General features: G+C 57.2%; 1 protein-coding gene across 5 annotated transcripts in view; it reads left to right on the top strand.

The window, feature by feature from the left end:
* Rbm19 (RNA binding motif protein 19) overlaps positions 1-18,978 on the top strand; it is a 216,391-nt gene that overhangs the window by 59,815 nt on the left and 137,598 nt on the right. For all 5 annotated transcript variants that reach the window (XR_008222017.1, XM_052755199.1, XM_052755201.1 and 2 more), the window contains exons 22-23: positions 5,786-5,891; positions 16,993-17,113. Coding sequence is in view for 4 of the 5 variants with exons in the window: in XM_052755199.1 (XP_052611159.1) it covers positions 5,786-5,891; positions 16,993-17,113 (227 nt within the window). In the remaining variant the exon portion in view is untranslated. The remainder of the gene's footprint in view (positions 1-5,785; positions 5,892-16,992; positions 17,114-18,978) is intronic.

Genomic DNA, 18,978 nt, shown 5'->3' on the forward strand with positions numbered 1-18,978 from the left:
TTGGGCGTGACCAGGCAGTGACTTACCCACAGTCACCCCTGGAGGTGCGATCAGGCCAAGGGCCACCTTCCAGTGGCCCCTCCGTGGAGCTGCTCAGGAGAGACCCTGAGCTCCACCTGGAACTCAGCCCCAGCTTAGATTCAGAGGCTCCGTTTAACCACTCAGCCCTGGATCTCTCATCTAGAAAATACAGAGGCCGCACCTGCCTGGCAAGGGCCCTGTGAAAGGCTATTGAGAGACGCTAAACGCTGCCCTCCGCTCCTCTCGCTTGCCTGGAAACCAGGCCATTTTTCAGCCTTCAAGAGACAAAAATGAAAGGGAGTGTTGGCTGATGGCGATGGGGTAACCTTTTTACATCGGCTCTCACCAGGCCGAAGCGCCGGGTAATTGGAAGGGCTCCGTGTAAAAGGCACTCTTTAAAGAGTCAGCGCGAGGACAAAGAGGGAAAGATTCCATTAACCAACCCTGCGCCATCGCTTCGGCGGAGCGGGCCATGCGCATGCGCACACTCGCTCGTCCACACTGGCTTGGCCGTGGTTCTGTGGGAGTGGATGCGTCCCACTGAGGTGTCACACCCAACCCACGTCATCTTGGGAGGGACCGCCTCTTCTCTTCCCAGCTAACCGGGAAATAGTTGGGAAGGTCATTGTCTGGGGACAGCTCCATAACAAGTGTGGGGCAGGCCCCTCTCTCCTGCTGAGACTTTGTCGCTGGATTCAGAGAGTAGAGGTGAGTCTTTGTGATAACTTTTGAGTCGCCTTACACCAAGGGCATCGTCCTAAGACTCGGTGTTCTGCCTGCACGTGTGACTGTCTAAGTGGACAGTGGGTAGGGCTGTGCTTGACACTCAGAACGTGCAGTGTTGACTCGGCCACGAGAGAGAGGCGGAGGTGTTCCTCGGGCTTGGGCACAGCTCCGTGGACTCAGCTGAGTGACATGACCCTGCCATGTCGGAGTGTGCTTTCTATTTCTAGCTAAGAAGAAGGAGGTAGATCGGCTATTCAGATACTGATCCGTCTTCATAGTGGCTAGCAGGGTAGAGGGGGCATTGGGGCAGGGGCAGAATTTGAACTGAGAAGATAGTAGAGAGGTAAGGTAGAAGGAGGAGACATCCGGGTCAGGGGGGTTTTAAGTAACAGGGCCAGCTGGTACAAAGGTCCTGGGGTTGGTGCAGACTCAGAGGGAAAACCACTGTTAACAGGTGAGAAGGGGCAGGGAATGAGCTGATTGGATGACAAGGGAGGTGAAGGTCAGCATTGAGGCTGTGGGTCTGGCACACAGACATGAGATGGCAGATGTGGCCCCCAAATCTGCTGTGGAGTGTGCATGGCCTTCAGCTTATTTGCAAGGTTAGAGATCAGACAAGGTAGGGTAGACATACCATCCTGGAGGCTGGGGTTCCGTGCACCCCAGCAAAAGTGGCTCTTTGGATGCTCACCCTGGGTTCGGCCATGGACACCGTTAGCCAAGCTGCAGGTCTAGGGACCAGATGCACAATCATGAACCCAGCTCTGTTCCTTGTCACCTAAGAGGACCAAGACCTCCCAGGTGACCAGCCTGGGTCTCCTCCCTCTGTAAAGCAGAAACGGCAGTGCCTTGCTCTTGGGGACCATGTGAGTCCATAGCCCAGGCTGCCCCGCACACTGCGAAGCACAAAGGGCTGAATGTGCTGGTCACCGCTTGCTGCTGTGTGTGTGACATGATAGTACTGGGGACGTATTTGAAGGACGTCTTCATGGCAAGAGGACGCCTGCTCGTACTGCAGTGCTACTTACTCTCTGGGTCCCTCGGGTGGCGGCAGACTCTTCCCCGGCAATGCCTTGAGCTACCAGTGAACTTCCCGCCTGACTCCACACTCAGCTGGGGAGTCTGGGCTCCAAGAAGCATGAGGATTTGGACCCCAGGAACAGTTGGGATCAGGATGCACCCCAACCACTCCTTTGTGGCAGCATGCCCACAGGGAGGCCCACATCCCAGCCTACCCACTCATCCACGCCAGGCTCTAGAGCGGCTGTCACTCAGCTCACCATCTATACAGGGTCCTTTCCTCACCTTCGCTACCTGTTCCTTCCCCCTGAGCCCATCTTCTTGGCTAGGATTATGCAAGCTGAGTCTGGGGGAAGGGGGTGCAGCCTGTATGGGGAGGGGACACACAGGGAGGGGGCACATACCTCGGCCTGTGTATGCAAGCATGCCTTGCACACCTAACCAGATATAATTGGCCCATGGGTGCCTGCTCCCACCCCACACACCTGAAGAAATCAGAACCACCCACAGCAGACTCCAGTTGTCATTGAAAACCCACAGACCGGCCACCAATCCTGGTGGTGGCAGCATGGCAGAGGGGGTGGGGCCGCAGTGCAGGAGTAATTGGTGAACCCAGGGTGAATGAAATAATTGGAAAAGTGAGGTGTGAGTTTGTTAGGGAAGTGTGAGCGTGTGGGGGAGGGGAGGAGGGCTGTGTTTAAAAGCCCGCTCTGGCCTCTTTATTCACAGCTTCTGATACAGTAATTGCTATTTTGTGGTTTCTATTATCTACACAGTGGGGAGCGTGCGCAGCTCCGTCCCCCCAGTGTGCTGGGCTGGGGATGAGTCCCTGGGTGCTGCAGTCTCCCTCTCTCCCTCCCTGGCCCCTGGTGGCCCTGCCCAGCCTCTCCCCACTGACCATGGCCTTGGCGCCCAGGAGACAGGGTTCACGTGGAAGTCCCTTCAAAGGCCTCTTTTAAAAACTGGCCTCACAGACCTGGCCAGCAGATAAGAACCTTCATAATGGCTGGCATTTATATGTCGCTTATCTCCTTGGAACGAAAGGTACCTCATTGATTTTTTTTCCCTCCCCCAACGTCTCTTTTCTCTTTAATTCTCTTCAGCCATCTCTCTGCAGCCCTTGGTGTTGGCCTCCCACATTCCCACATCACACAAGCACCCTGAGCCAGTCTCTTGCCCGCCCTCTCCCTCAGCACCAAGGGCAGGAGCTCACCTCGGACCCGAGTCACTTCTGCCCTCTGCGCCTTGGTTTTCTCATCTGTCAACCAGAAGTGGGGACGGTATCGACCCCAGCATTGTTACATCTGGGAGTGGCAGGTCTCAGAGGCCTGGCAGGTAGCTGGTAGACCCTCCTTTGTAGCTGGGGTGTTGGCAGCAATGACAGTGTCCTGAAGCCTCCCCTGGACATTTCTAGAAATGTCCACAGATACTGGGAAGTTCTTCGGAAGATCTAGCCCTGACTCTCCAGCTCCTCTTCGGCCTGGCTCTCTTGCCCTTTTCTTAGAAGTCGCTTTCCATGGGAGCCATTTTCCTGAAGCTCCTGGGGTCTTCAGGCACATGTTCCCTTGGCCATTCAGTTGGCGGTCTAGAAACCCCAAGCCAGCGTTTTGGACACCCTCAAAGGCTCCCAGCTCCCAGCCCCACCCACCCCAGTTCCACAGTGGCTCCAAATTGTCATGGCTCCCTCACCACACTCTCAGATGCACGTCCTCAGACCACAGCAGCTCATCCCCTTCCTCCTCCTCACCAGCTTCTTTCTCCACCTTTTAATTATTTTCCTTGCTTCCTCCGGCCCCTCAGCTGCTTACCATGCACCAAGCATCCACGGCTCACAGCACGCTGCAGAGGGGAGGGATTAGCCTCAACAGTACCCCCTCCTCTGTCTCCCTTCCCCATCCCCCTGACGTGGAGCAGACAGACAGAAAGGAGGTGCACATGATCCTCCCCACCTCTCCCCCATGATCCTGGGGGGACAGGACAGGCTTGAACTATCCTGTGGCAGAGCCAGGGAGCTCACCCCCTGCTGTGTGTCTCCCCCCACCCCCGCCCCAGAACCAGGCTGCTTCTCCTGAACTCTGTTGGTTTGTAAACTAGGGTGTCAAGACTTGAGGTGATGAACTCCATGGCTCCTTCCTAGCCGCCCCACCTCTCCAGGCTGTCTCCTGGTGTTGGCTCGTTCTGGAAGACACTCCAGCAGCACCTGTGCAGGGCAAGCATAGGGCTCCAGGCTGCAGGCACAGCCACAAGCGTGATCAGTGTGGTTTCTTCCACCGTTGAAGTAACACAGCCCCCCTCTCCCACGCGCACACCCCCCCCCCCCACAGGGACTGGCTGGGACACAGTGGGTGGCGGCATTGTGACGGTGGCTAACAGGTGTGCTGGAGAGCCAGGTGTGGGCATCCTCCACTGTCATCTGTCAGACAACTGGCCTAGTTGCCCCACACTTTCTAGCCTTCTTACATTGGGTATAAAGCCCTGGGACCTGGGCCCTCAATGTCCCCAGAGGTGTCATTGCCAGCAACAGTGACCCAGAGGATGGGTGACCGATGAGCCATTTCTGTGGACCAGCCTGGGAGCAAGCCTGTGCATCCTGGCTCTCCTTATCCCAGGCAGCCCCACAGACGCACTGGGACTGGTTGAGGGACCAAAGGCCATGTCATGGGATGTGTAGGCCTTTAGGTGGCAGAATAAAGCAGGATTTGCCGGCTGCACGCCTCTCTCGGCTCTCCAGGCTTCTCGCCTGACCTGCTCAGACTCAGGACCCCCTCTAAATCAGCTGAAAGCTCCCTCTCAGCAAAGAATCTGGCCAGGCTCCCCTCTGCCGCCTTCCCATCCTGGGGAGGCTGGCCTTGTCCCCAGCTTCATTCCCAGCGGCCTGCGCAGGGGTGGGGGTGGGGGGGGCTGCCGGGGAGAGCTGGACGTGCCGATTCATTTTGAGGCTTCATAATGCTGCATTTACACACCATCCTGCCTTCAGAAATGGGGCCAGCAGATGCCAGCTCATGCTGTCAGGGCTGCGGGTTAACGCCTCAGATTTAACTTATATCATTTGGCGAGTGCTTTCGGCCCGCGCTGTGTTCTTTACCCAATCGGTCCTTGGCCTGGAGCATCCCAGACTATGGCGTGTGGATGTGTGGGCCTAGCAGCCACCAGAGAGTGTAGATTTTCAAATAAAAATAACACCTCTCTTCAGATGCCGAGCACATTAAATATTTATCAGTGGCAGTGCGCTCGTACATATTTGATAAATGGACATTACAAAGGGGTTGGGGCTGGGGTGTGCGGCCGGGGGACCCCGAGGAAGCCCATTCTTTTTGTCCTAGAGTCTTTCAAAGGTTAGTTTGGTGGAAAGGAGAGGGGCCACCCCAAGGGTGGCCCAGGCCACAGTTCCCTGGTCAGTCTGCTCCAGAACGCTGCCTGACTGGCTTTAGCAGGTATCAGAAGGGACGTTTGTGGAGGGCATGGGGCTAGAAGGAACTGCGTGTCTTCCGAGCGCTGAGCCCTCAGACATCTCCAGACCTCAATCCTAGGTTGACAGAAAGGATTCCGTGGCTTGGGGTCGGTGAGCTTAGGCGTGGCACACACCTGTCTCCAGGTGTGGAGGCTACCTGGGAAAGGTCGGGGGAACCCACCGGCGTCCTGAGCCTTGACTCTCAAGCACAAGTCCCTTGCCATGGCTGGGGCCTTCCTGGCCTGGCACAGTGTGTGCAAGACTCATCCCATGGGGAAAGGACAGGTGTCCAGGTGTCCCCCAGGTGGCAGGAGAGGCACCAAAAATTTTCCAGCCTGATGGTACCCTCCCTCCCCCACTTGGTGGCCGGCAGGGAGAAGGAAGCCACGCCTGCGGAGTGAGGGCTGGCGGTGGGGAAGTGGGAAGCCACATGAGTGTGCCTGGGCGGTGGGAGTTCCTGAAACCAGCGATCTCTGGTAACCTGCAGGGATTGGCTCCTGAGTCTCAGTCCAGAACCCCTGCCTCCCTGGCAGGCCTCAGTCTCTGATGTCGGCCTTTTGTCTCTAGCACCTTTGGGGAACTGAAGACCGTGCGCCTGCCAAAGAAGATGACGGGGACAGGCGCACACAGGGGCTTCGGCTTTGTGGACTTCGTCACCAAGCAGGACGCAAAGGTGAGTCCTGTCCCCGAGAAGCACTGAGCCTCTGAGCCAGGGAAGAGTGTCGCTGCCTCACGCTGCCGACTCTTCCCCTGACTACCCAGGATCCTTGGAGGAAGAGCACTGGGTCTGGGGTTTGGAGGGCCGGGTAGTATGTGCTGGTGTGTCCATCATGCACACACAGGAGCCGAGGTTGACCTATTTCTCAGGCTGCTCTATGGCAGGGGAAAGACCCTGGGGCTGAGCGTGGTAGACAGCACTGTTTAAAACAGACTGGGCAGGACTGGAAAGGGTGTCCAGAAAACAGTGTGTGGCATGGGACCTGGATCCCTCCTCAGCCCTCCAGTTGTGGCCGGCTCCATTCTAAGCTATGACATCACGGGCCGCTCCTGCAGCACACATGCACGTGTGCAGATATATCCCTAGTTGTGCAGAGGGCAGCACAGCCTTGGGGGTTGCGCTTAGTTTTGCTTATTTGTTATATATGTGTTTGGTACGTGTGCATGAGTGTGCGCATGCGCGTGCAGATGTGGAGATCAGAGGACAACTTGCAGGAATTGGGTCTCTCCTACCCATAAGTACTGGGGATTGAACTCAGGTCATCAGGCAAGCACCCTTACCCATTGAGCCATCTTGCCATACCCTTGTAACTGCCGCCGCCGCTGCCGCCACCACCACCACTCTCCCCTCTCCCCACCCAGGCTTTGAAGCACAGCAGTGCTTTGACTTCGGGCCCAGGATAGCAGCCAGGCTGTCATCCTGCCAACGTCTGGGAAACACTCTCAGGGCCTCAAGCTCCGAAAGGCCGGGTTGTACAGGACAGGGCTGCTGGGCCATCCTGTACCCCATGCTGAGCGCTGCCCGGGCAGCCGTGGCCTTCCATCGCCTCTGCTTTCCTCAGTGGAAAACAGCATTCGGGACGATTCCCAAATGGTCAGGGCCCCTCCACCGCAAGGGCCGTCCTGCCGAAGAGCAGAGTGGCTCTGAGCGCCAACTGTGGTGTTACAAGAGGCCACAGGGGTGGGGAGCAGCATGGAACAGCAGGGATGGCATAGGATATAACCACTGCGGAGACAGCCTGGGCATCCCACAGGCACAGGGTACCAGTCCCCAGGGCATGGCAGCCGCCCGCATCTCTGTGACCCCACTCCAAGTGCCTGCTTCACTGCCTAGACATTTGTCCTCTCAGCTGGCAACCCTACCCTGTCACCTCCATCAGTGACAGAAGGGACAACACACTGCAAGCTCTAGGTCTTGGCAACCAGAGAAACCCTGTCACTGAAGGCAGTTTGGCCTTCCCTGGCCTTGCCTTGTGCCTTGGTTTCCTTGTCTGTGAAATGGGTTGATGGTGGTACCCCCTGCTCCAGGTTGTGACAGATGGACCTATGAGGCCGGCTCGCTAGCCCATGGCAAATGTTCAGAACCACTTGGTTCTCATTGCCGTAACCCGGGGGCCCTGAGTCACCCGTCCCTCGGGTCTGTGCACACCGGTGATGTCTGGTCAGCAGAGCAGCAGTATGCATGCATACATCAGCAGACATCGTGTGCACTGCATCCTGAACTCTGGGCTTCCCTTTCTGCCCCTGAAAGAGGTCTTTCACCCCCAGCTTGGCTCGCCATCTGTGAAGCCAGCGTGCCTTCTTCTTCCCCTCGGTGTGACCTTGGAAAAGTGACTCACCCTCCCTGCACCTCTCACTTCTGACAGGGCTGCTGGGGTGATGCTCTGAGACCAGGGCCTGGCCCTGCCAGCTCCCTGTGCTGCCCTTGTGTGTGTGTGTGGGGGGGGGGGGTGCTGTGACAAGTGGGGGTTCGGTGCCGGCCCCTTAACCAGAAGCCCTTCTTCTACCCAGTGACTGCCCTGCCCAAGGTCAGCGTCACAGCTGACCTGGCACATAGCCTCAAGGGACAGGCAGGGGGTAGATGTCCACACCCCCACTTCTGTACTACAGCACAGTCCTGAGTCCCCGGGGCCCAGGGCACGCTACACCCAAATGGCTACCCACTGCAGTGGCCCACACGGCACCCAGGCCCGATCGATGTCACTCCTAATCCCAAGTCAGCCCCTCAGCAGTGAGGTGGAAGCTTCTCCCTCCTTCCCTTTCCATCCTTGGCTCCTGGAAGAGAAAGGGCAGCCGAGGACACCGAGGGCTCCACCCACAGCCCTGGAGACCGTCTGTGCCCTCCCCTCAGCGGGGCTATTTCGGGCCTCTCCGTCCTTGCTGCCATCCCCCTGCCCTGCCCTCTGTGCCAGGACTCGCACCCTTTTGTCCCCAGTCAGGTCATCTTGATGACAGTGGCACCGGCCTACAGTCCTTCTCCCACAATAGTCCCTTGCTCTCTTTTCCAGGGGAGCTGCGTCTCTCTCCCTGATCACCTCGGTCTGTCTGCATCCTTGTCACCCGCCATAACTGCGTGCTCCTGGCACACAGTGTGGCCACACCCTGAACATGGAATCATTCACTAAATACGGCTTGGGGATGGGGATTACTCCACAGTGGAGAAAGAGTGGAACCCATCTGAGCTGGAAGGGGCCTGTCGGGCCCCTACCTCTTGGAACATGTTCCCCCGAGCCTCCATTTTGCACGGGATGTTTTAGAGAAGGCCGTGTGGAATGCCTTCTCCTACCTGGATTGGACCCTTCTCCATGCAGAACAGCAGCTTGTCACTGGGTCTGCAACCTTGTACACTAGGAGGCCTCCTCAGGCCATCCTCAGACATAGAAGGAAAACCGGAAGGGAAGAGAGCTGGGAGTGACAGCCACTAGGGCTGAGGCAGGAGGCTGCTGCATTCATTGCTAAATGGAGGATTGTGAGGCCGGAAGGCCCAGAGAGACTCAAGCCTGCCTGGAGGGGTAGGCAACCAGCCTCCACTTCCCCCTACCCCACCACATCTCAGCTCCTGGTATCAGGCTCTTGCCCTGGCCACACCCCATGGAGGTCCACAGAGGCCTGCCGAGCCCTGAACAAGTGCCCACTCCTTATCCTGGAATGAGGAGTTTGGATCTGTCTCCAGGCCTTCCCTCATTCCTCACATTCTCAGGGACCCATCAGACCCCTTCTGAATCAAGTACACAGCAGTGCTGGAGAGCAGACCCAGCAGGAGGCTCCGTGAAGGCCACATGGCAGAACCCAGAGGAACCAGGCACCCAACAGTGATAGGCAGGGGCTCCTGAGGAGGGCACCACCCGTACAAGAGACGTGTCTAGCACAGGCCCATCGCCTGCCCCAGCCCAGTGCACCCCATCGGGCGGAGATTAGCACAGAACCTCCCTCTCCTGACCTTGCACATCTGCACAGCCCCAGGGCCCGCCCCTGGTTGATACTGACTTGCTCAGGCAAATGGGGGAGGCCTGGGGTACCTGCCCAGTCACAGGCACTGGTGACCTGAGCCTTGCCTGCTCACAGGAAAAGGCTCGACATGCAGGCGAATTCTCCCTGTCTAGGACATTCGATCAGGCCCGTGTTCTAGGTAGTAATTGCTGGTCCTGCTGAAGGTTATCTCAACCTCCACGTTTCTCAGGGAACCTAGCCCTGCCAAAGAGGGGAGCCATGGGGCAGGGAGTCAGCCTGGCACACATCCTACCTGCCTGTCACCACTCCCACACCCTTCTGTGGGCCTCTGGTACCTCGGATGATAAAGCCCTTCTGACACCCCATCTTTGGAGTGCCCCCTGGGTATTGGTGGATTGTTTGACAGGTGGGGAAACAGCTCAGTGTTACACAGCCAGGCTCCTCCCTCCTGTTAGGCATTGGTTTACCAAAGTGCTATCCTTCCTCTAACCCCGCCCCTCCCATGCATCCCTGCTACCCAGCTTCAGCACCTCACCCTGGAAAGGGCTCTCTGGGTAGACACACAGAGCCTCTGAAGAGCCTCTGCCTTCTGCGCTGCTGGGCTCCCCCCAGCTCCCCCTCCCCCAGCTCGTGGTGCGGCCCTCCCACCTGGACAGGCAGTGGGGAGTCCTAGGCAGGTGGATTTGGTCCGCATTGGTTAGACAGCCACCAATAGGCACTGGGTTTCCTTTCCATTCAGGCCCCACCTTCCTCTTCTTACATAGCCCAGGCTGGCCCTGGAGGAAGGGAGGGGAAGGAGAGGAGGAGCAGACAGACCCCCAGAACCCAGAATATTAACTGTTCCCCACACGAGGTGCCTTTAATTCTCCCTCCCGAGCCACGCTCCTTTGTACTTTTGTGGTTGCAGCTGTTTTAGCCACCGACACTGTTGTTTTAAAAGACCTATTTTCACATAGAATGTTATCCAATTAGCAGAGCAATGTGTTGGCTTAAATAAACACTCGGGGGGAGCCGGCAGCCGGAGATGCGATGGCGGCTGGCGTTGGCAGGCAGAGCTCTGCTGTGATAAACAACCGCCGCTTTAATTGTAGGGCCACATGCGTCTCCTTCCTCTTTCCCACTTCTCCACCATGGTGGGTGGACGCCCAGGGAGCGAGCGACAGGATGCATGGCCTGAGCTCACGCTGGCTGGTGATGCCATGTGGTGGCGGCAGGCCCTTTGGTGAGATGTGGGGTGGTGGGAGTGGTGATGAGCAGCAGGACAGAGCTTCAGTCACATGTGCTTAACACACAGCTGCGTGATGGTGTGCAAGGGGAAGAACGAGGTGTCAGGACAGCGGGGTGTGCCGGGGATGACCCCCAAGGAAACACTCCTGTTCCAACCGAGCAATGCCAAATAGGATCAGAGTGGCCCATGACGTCAAAGCTGCCTTCCTGTTCCCCATGTGGGTCCCTGAGCCTAGGTGACCCTGCCCCACGGCAGGAGCTGGTGACATTGCCCTCCGGGAGTGGCAGAGCATTGAGAGAACAGATGGTGTGGTGCGTGTGCTGGGGGACGGGGAGGCAGCTGAGTCCTCTGGGCCCCAAGGTTCCCACCGCATTGAAACCTGCATTGACCAGTTGTTCTGTGTCTGCCAGAGCTAACTAACGCAGGCGTCGGGGTTCCATCCCCCTTTCCTGTTTGCATGTGTGTTCATGTTGTGTGCAAGATCACACTGGCATTTGAATGGTGCTACTTTGCCAGGCTTCTGTCACCACCGTGCAAGAGTACATACTCTAGCCAAGCTTGCATTTCAAGGCAAGGCCTCGGGCTCAGCCAGCACATATGAGCTAAGACCCTACAGTCAGGTGCTGCCCAGTTCACCGCCGAAGCATAAGCGGGATCACGCTGCCATGCTGCCAACTGCAGCCCTGCGGACCTCTGTGGGGACCGAGACCTGCCGGACATCTTGTAGACCCAGGCAAAGACTTGGCTTTCAGAACTGTCAGATACAGTGTGAGTCAGGGGAAGGTAGAAACCCAGCCACGAGGCATGCACGGGGCCAAGGAGCAGCCACTGCCTTGCTTAGGTCACCGGCTGCCCCTAGAGTTCACGGGTCGTCACACTGAATTAAGAAAGTGAAACAGCAGGGCTTACAGCAGGTTACTGGACAGTGCAGGGCCCAGCCCGGTCAGCACCGCCTGTCACCTCTTACCCACCTGCCCTTCCGAGGTGCTTTAGACCTGCGGAGACAGTGAAGCCCCCCCTGCTTCACCCCACTCCACTATAGCGTTTGTCATTTGAGCCAGGGCAGTGTCCTCAGGGGTCAAGTTGACTGGATTGAGCTGATGGAATGACTAGGGGTGCATCTCTCTGTCCCATAGAGTCAGGTGCAGTCTACAAGTGGGCTGGTGGCTGTTAGTCGTGGACGGTCGCCCTCCACTCCTCAGTGTCTGGTGGTTTGAATAAGGATGGTCCCTATAGGTTCCCGGGAGTGGGACTGTTTGAAAGGATTAAAAGGATTGGGAGGTGTGGCCTTGCTGGAGGAATTGTGTCACTGGGTGTGGGCCTTGAGGTTTCAAAAGCCCATGCCACACACACATTCACAGTGTGTGTGTGTGTGTGTGTGTGTGTGTGTGTGTGTGTGTGTGTGCGCGCGCATCAGGATGTAGCTCTCAGCTGCTGCTCCAACACCGTGCTCCCCACCACAATGATAATGGTCTAAGCCTCTGAAACTAAGCAAGCCCCCAGTTAAATGCTTTCTTTTATAAGAGTTGCCTTGGTCATGGTGTCTCTTCACAGCAACAGAACAGTGACTAAGACAGTGTCACTTCTCAGAATGGACTGTGGAAGTCACGCCATATCACACAAAGAGCTAGGACACACTCCTACCTAAGAGGCAACTTGTGGGCAGGCCAGAAGCTGCTGGCTGCTGGCAAGGTATGCTGACCCATTGTACAGGCCACTAGGAGGCAATGCAAAGCACCATGAGAGGCAGACTGCCCAGTGTGTCTTCCAAGCCTGATAGGACTTGGCTCCTCTACCCCCTATGCTCAGTGGCTGGGCACCTGCACGCACATGGCCATTTTTTGCCACCTCTTCCCCTTCCCCTTCAGGTTTTGGCACAGAAGTTTAGGGCAGGTTGGTGGTGTCAGTGTTTGGATGCCTTTAGCGTCTGCAGCCCTCTGGCTCTGCCAGGGATGGTACCCAAGGAGCCAGGGGGACAGGGCCAGGAGACTGCTGACATCTAATGTCAGGTCCATCCTAGCCTCTGCCCACAGCTGGGCATCAGCCAGACCTCTGTAACTACATGGGGCTAGAGTCCTGCCAAGGGCACAAAATGGTTTTGGTTCCTGGGAGAAATTTTGTCTTCAGGGAAACTGCATAAAAGTCGGACCCAACACTGCACTAGCAGCATTCCAGAACCTTCCATGGTCTTAAAAGGTGGCCACCAGGTCCAGCCTCATTGCAACCTGTATTGGTTCCCCACTTTGCCAGAGCAGACTGACTTCCAGGTAGGATCAGGACAAGGAAGCAGGAGGCCGTGGCCTTGGACCTGGGGGCTGAGGCTTCAGTCACAGGGCATCCGAACCAGAGATATGGAGGGTGGTAACCTGGGCCTGGAGTAGATGCTCACAACTTTCAAAAGGAGCTGCCTGAGACAGAGCCCCACCAGTGGGAGTTGGGGTCCAGCCAGGGCAGGTCCGCCCCAGAGTGGTTCAGGTAAAGACATTTACACCCCAGGAACTGAGGAGTCACCGTGAACAGTGATCTCCCCAGGATCAGATGGTGGGGGAAACATCATGTCACAGGTGAGGCCCATGCTGTTGTCTGGAGGTTGGGGTGGGAAGGAGTCCCACCTCCCTCCTCTCATCTCCCAGCAAGCCTCCCATCTGCTTCCCCTCTGTAGATAGGGAGACAGTGCTGGCTGTGGCCAGGGAAGAGGCTCCCAAGGTGCCCAGGATGGAGCTCAGGGTAGCCGGTGATAGCCACCAGGAAGTGGCAGGGTGTGGCTCTTCCTTGGTATTCCCTGTATCAACCCTGAGTCAGTCGCTTGAGTTGTACTCTGGGCCATAGGGCTTCCCAGCAGGCCAAGGTGAAGGTTGACATGTCTCTCCTGTGCCAGCAGGTGGGTGACTATGTCCATTCAGCGGGGACCCAAAGCCATGAGTGCTAGGTGCAGAGCCAGGCCAAGTCCATGTCACCATCAGGTGTGTGGTGACCTTAGCTGTGCTTTCACTGTGTCTTTGTGTTCTGAAACACAGGGTTGAAAAGCTGATGGGATGTTTAAGGCAAAGCCCTGCTGACCATCCACCCAGGGTGGAGGCATGTTCTCAAGATCCTCAGGGAAGGGGACTCTGGTTTACTGAGAGCAGTGTCCCAACTAAGGAAGGGATAGGGCACCTTTCCTCCGAGGTTCAGGGTGTGTAGGGCACAGGGTGGCAGAGCCTTCCCGGACTAGGCCGCTGCTTCAGTGTGAGGAGATGGAACACACACAGCAGACCCTCAGTTACCTCTTGTTGAAGTGGGAAGCCCTGGGCCACACCAAGAAGACTGTTGGTCTCCATGATGACAGAAAGCAGCCACAGGACTACATGCTCCACAAGGGACAAGCCCCCGGGCTGTTTTGGCAAAGGCGAGCTCCCTGAGTGTAACCTCTCTGGGAAGATGGCGAGGTGGTTTCTCTGGGGCTCGGTATGGGGAGAAGCTAAGGCAGCTGCGTTCTTCCCGCTCAAGTGCCTAGGATCTTCGATGCATCTCGGATGTGTCCTCGCTCCAGCCCAAAAGCCCCTCAAAAGTGGGCCTGCCCTCCCTCCCTCCCTCCCTCCCTCCCTCCCTAAGTAACCTCAGGCAGACAGGCCTCCCTCACTCTCCATGAAGCCTGACCATGAAGCCTGTGCTCTGCGCTCCCCAAGGCTGGCTTTAGCCTCCTGTCACTCCGGTCATGAGGAAAGTTTGAGAACACCACACTCAGCTCAGAAAGTGGGCACATGGAGTGTGACCTGGTCACTATCATCCCTCAGCAGTCAGGGCTGGGAAGGCTCTGCTGTTTTTAGAGAACCCCATACTGTGTTCCAGAAAAAACAAGAGCTTTTGCATGTGGGCGCTGCTGTTCCTGGTTACAGCACAGGTCGAACCGACAGTTCCCTGGACCTCCCCACACCCACCCCACCCCCCACCCTGGCTTTGCTGCTGCTTCATCCAGATGTGATGAGACCTGGATGCAGAGGCCTTAAGCAGCTTGGCCAGCATCACACAGCTTGGAAGTGGTAGAGCAGGGATTTGAACTGAGGTAGCCTAGCTGCAGAGCCACAGCCCCCACAGCCCCCACACCTCTGAGTACCGAAAGCCCTTCTGATGAGCTAATAAAGTGCCCGAGGGGTACAGAGAGGGAGAACCAGGGAGAGGCTATTAGCAACTCCTACAGTGAAACATCGCCAGGCCTTCTGAGGCACAAGAAAGCAGAAATAGATTGCAAAAAAATTGAGGAAGAAACTGACGGCTGGGGTAGGGCAGCCCGCCTGGGCCTCCCCGCCAGGATCTCTTTCTGCTTTGTAAGTGCGGGCGGAGTAGTCACCAGATGCAGCCTTGGCTGTCCCAGACTGCCATGTCCCCAGGATGCAGCTCCTCGGGGACCCTCACCAGACTCCCTACCAGTTCCTCTCTCCGTCTTGAGGAGCTGACTCCCCCAGTCCCACCGTCTCCCTGCCTTGCCAGCTGAGCACCCGCGCTTCGGAGCTCCGAATGAGCCATTTCGGCTCGGGGGCCAGATGCATTTTTATATCTGCCTGGGAAAAAATGGCAGGGGTTCTGCTGGCAGTCGGAAGAGGCTTCTAAATTAAACTTAAAAAAAGTGTTTGGGGGTGGGGGGGCTGCACCTGGCTCTTCTCAAGACTGCAGAGAACAAAGCGTGGAGACCTTCCCTCTCTGTGAGCCCACACGACTCTTTAATGCCTCCTCTCCCACCCCACCCCACCTGTCCCCAAGCCGTCCTTCCAGATTCTGTTTGTCTTGAGTGGCCACTGGGTGCCGCCTTCATAGCTTGCTCTAAGTCCTGTAGCCTTTCCAAGATGGGGCATGACTCCGCTAAGGCAGTGACTAGCCCAGGGCCGTGGCCTTATTTCCCACACCCCGAAGCTTAGACAACACAAGCGGACTCCCTGGCAGTTCCAGGGCCCAACACCCAGATAGTGTGGGGTGAAGTGTGACTGGTGCCTCCCTCCCATTTGCTGACCACAGCCGGTGATGCTTGGTGTGGATGGTTGTTAGACTCACCTCCTCAGGCCCTGTCTCCATCTCCACATGGTGCTGTGCCTGTGCCTGACACTAGTCCGCCTCGCTCCAGTGTGACCCGGTTCTTTCAACCACTCTTTTCCAGCACAGTCACCTCCCAGGGTGCCCAAGGCCAGACCCCGATGCATCTTCTAGGGGACACATTCCAACCAAAGCGATCACGTCATGGGCAAGGGGCAGTGGCTGGTTCCGGGCCTCACTGTACTGGTTACTGGGTGCTGTAGGCGTCAGCACAATGAGAGGGGCAGACTCACAGCTCTTCTTCTGCCCCTGTGTCACCGTCCTCCAGCTGTGAGCCAGGGTGCTCTCCACCCTCTCCCCCCCCCCCGCCCCGGGAGCCCCGAGAGCATCCTCTACACCTTAGGGCTCTGTGGAGAGAAGACAGCCGCAGGGGGCATTTGTCTGCGAGCACAGGAGATGGGTACACAGGCTGTGGACCCCACACCGAATCTCCGCGTGTCTGCGAGCACAGGAGACGGGTACACAGGCTGTGGACCCCACACCGAATCTCCGCATGTCTGCGAGCACAGGAGACGGGTACACAGGCTGTGGACCCCACACCGAATCTCCGCGTATCCTCCAGGGCCCCAGATCTGGGTGTATCCACCCTTCCACTTTAGGATGCTGAGCCCAGAAGGTTCGCGTAACCTGCCTAAGCTCTTAAAAAAAGGAAGCCCAGAGTCTGCCTCGCTCCAGACATGATCACTCTAGAGCCGAAAGACAGGTCTTGGCCGCTTGGTCCTGTGTTAGTGACGTGGGGTGTTTCCAGAAGAATTAGAGGCTGTCCCTGCACAGAGCCACTCAGCCTCACAGCCAGCCATGTGTACGGAGGGCTTTGGTCAGTGCTGTCTCCTGGTCGTATGAATGCCCGGGGCAGGCACATCCATAAAAGCAGAAAGTGCGTTTGTGGTCTCTGTGAGCTGGGAGAAGAGTTGGGGGACTTGAGGAGTGACAGCCAAGGTGTGTGTTTCTTTTGAGATGGTGGTGGAATGTTCTGGAATCCATATACTGATGCCTGCATATAAATACACGGACCGTGTATGGATTGTATCTCAGTTTAGTGTTTAAAGGGTCGGGGGAGGGGTGCAGGGAGCTAGGCAGAGCAAGGAGGAAGAGCCTGTTCGAGGCCTGTGCTGCTGAACTGGGCCCGGGAGCCCGTGGTGGACAAGGGACCAGTAAGGAGACAGCAGAACCAGACAGGACAGATTCAGACAAGGGATGGGGGATAGGCAGAGGGCCGGCAACAGAAAGGGGCCTCTAGTAGCCCTGAGGGACTGTCCTCTGACGACCAGGCAGCTGGGTTTCTCACCTGACAGCTGGGTGAGAGGAGAGCCCATTGGGGTCACCCTCCCCAGATAAGATGCCACATGGGAAACAGGTGGCCCACCTGTATTGACTGCTCAGTAGCTCTTTCCCCTGAAACATAACTTAGTAATTAAGTAGGTGGGCCACCAGCACCCCAGTGCCTTGCCAGACACCCCTAGTCACAGGGTGGAGGGAGGCTGTGTACAGCGCCCACAGCTCACATGCTGCTCTTTCTTTCCCCCTCCAGAAAGCCTTCAACGCGCTCTGTCACAGCACCCACTTGTATGGCCGCAGGCTGGTTCTGGAATGGGCAGACTCAGAGGTGACGGTGCAGGCCCTGCGGAGGAAGACAGCCAGGCACTTCCAAGGTAGGAGCGGCCTGGCGCTCGCCTGGCCGACTGGGGGCTTCTGGGATTGGGAGCTGGGGCAGAGGCTGCCTGCGGAGCTGCCCTCACTTGGGTCCAGCCCCCGAGGCCTCTTGTCACCAACCCGCCTTGTATCAGGACAGCCACCTTGTCGCCTTGCATGCGGGTAGGGCGGTGGGGGCCAGGCAAGCAAGAAGGGCAAGGCAGTGTCACCTCTGTCCCTACTCTGGTCCTCGGTCCAGGTTCCAAAAGTGCTCCCTCGAGCCCAGGGATGCCGGCAATGGATCCTGGAGGCTGGCCCTAGGAACCACAGGGTCACCAGGGTCACCAACTTCCCATATGCCTTTCTTCAGGGTTGTCCTCTTCCTGCCTGAGCTCAGTGCTCACAGAGCTGACTCATCAAGGTGACACTCTATGGCCTTAAAGACTATAGAGCTGATGACCAGGAACTCCTGAGCCTGGCTGCCCTCATGCTTGGGATACCATCGTGACTAAGCAGGGCCATGGGCACAGGTGAAGGGGCTGGCCACTTCCCTTCGTGGGTAGCCCAGGCTGAAGGTCCCCAAAGGTGAGAAGCAGGAGGCCCATTGTGCCTGATGCTAAGGGACATAGACAGAGGGAGTCAAGGGGGAGCTAGAGTCTGTGGTGCTGGAGTCAGTGGGCCTCGTCTCTAATAGGGTGTGCATCCCTCACTAGGATGTCAAGGCTTGAACTTAGAGCCCACCTTCCTTGACAGTACCTCACGGTGGTCCCCAGGAAGTGGAGCAAGGCAGCTAACATTGTCTGCTGGCTTTAGGTCCATTGGTTTCATGAGTCTCTCAGCTAGAACAGGTCCCCTCCTCCCACTTGGCCGGCAAAGCCGGGTTCTGGGTCAGGCTGGGACATGCCTGTCTGCAGTAACCCTGATGCTGCGATCCAGAGGCAGGCAGTTTCTTCCTACCTGGTCGTCCTACCATCAAGGCCCTCGGGGATCCTCGTGGCTAGTGGGCTCAGAGACCACTGTTGTCCCTGAAGTGTTTGCCGTGAGCTCTGTGTCTATAGGGCTGGGGTCAGGAGCCATCTGTCCCTGCTCCTTGCCAGGGATAGTGGGAGGACCATAAGGGGACATTGTCCTGGGGGATTTTGAGCAGTCCAGCAAGATTGTCCCTGGCTAGTGTGCTAAAAACTGCAGAGGCAGCTTGAGGCTTTGGAACTGACCAAAGCCTTGGAACACAGACCCTGGCCCTCCACTGCTCTACCTAGAGCCACGCTACCTTTCTACAGCTGTGGTTCTCAACCTTCCTGATGCTGTGACCCTTTAATACAGTTTCTCATGTTGTGGTGACCGCCCCCCACCACCACCGTAAAATTATTTTCATGGCTACTTTATAACTGTAATTTTGCCACTGTTATGAAATGTAATGCAAATATCTGATTTGCAGGATATCTGGTATGTGACCCCCATGAAAGGGTCATTCGACCTTCTAAAGGGGTTGCGACCTACAGTTTGAGAGCCCCTGTCCTACAGGGTTCGTTGTCCCCCAGCTCAAGGCGGGGCCCCGTGCACTCACACATGCTGTTCCATATTAACACAGCACCTTTCTCTCTGCTTTTGTTTGTGCTGTGAGTGGCATGGAGAGCCATCCCCTCCCTGCCCTGCCCTCTGGGTATCAGGTGTCAGTCATCGACTGTCTTCTGCTCCTCTGTGCCTCTGCCCCTGTACGCTCTTGTTTTTTTACTGTCTTACATTCTGGTCAGGCCGTCACCACTGCTGCCGCCGCCGCCGCCGCCGCCTCCACCGCCGCCTCCCACCCCCCCACCCCGCCATGGCAACTGTGGTGTGCTGTGTGCTTGTATCTGGACTGGTCGGTTCCTATCTGGTGCCCCTG

This window comes from Peromyscus californicus, unplaced genomic scaffold (genome assembly GCF_007827085.1).
Source record: "Peromyscus californicus insignis strain IS unplaced genomic scaffold, ASM782708v3 Scaffold_2__1_contigs__length_46816999, whole genome shotgun sequence".
NCBI lineage: Eukaryota > Metazoa > Chordata > Mammalia > Rodentia > Cricetidae > Peromyscus > Peromyscus californicus.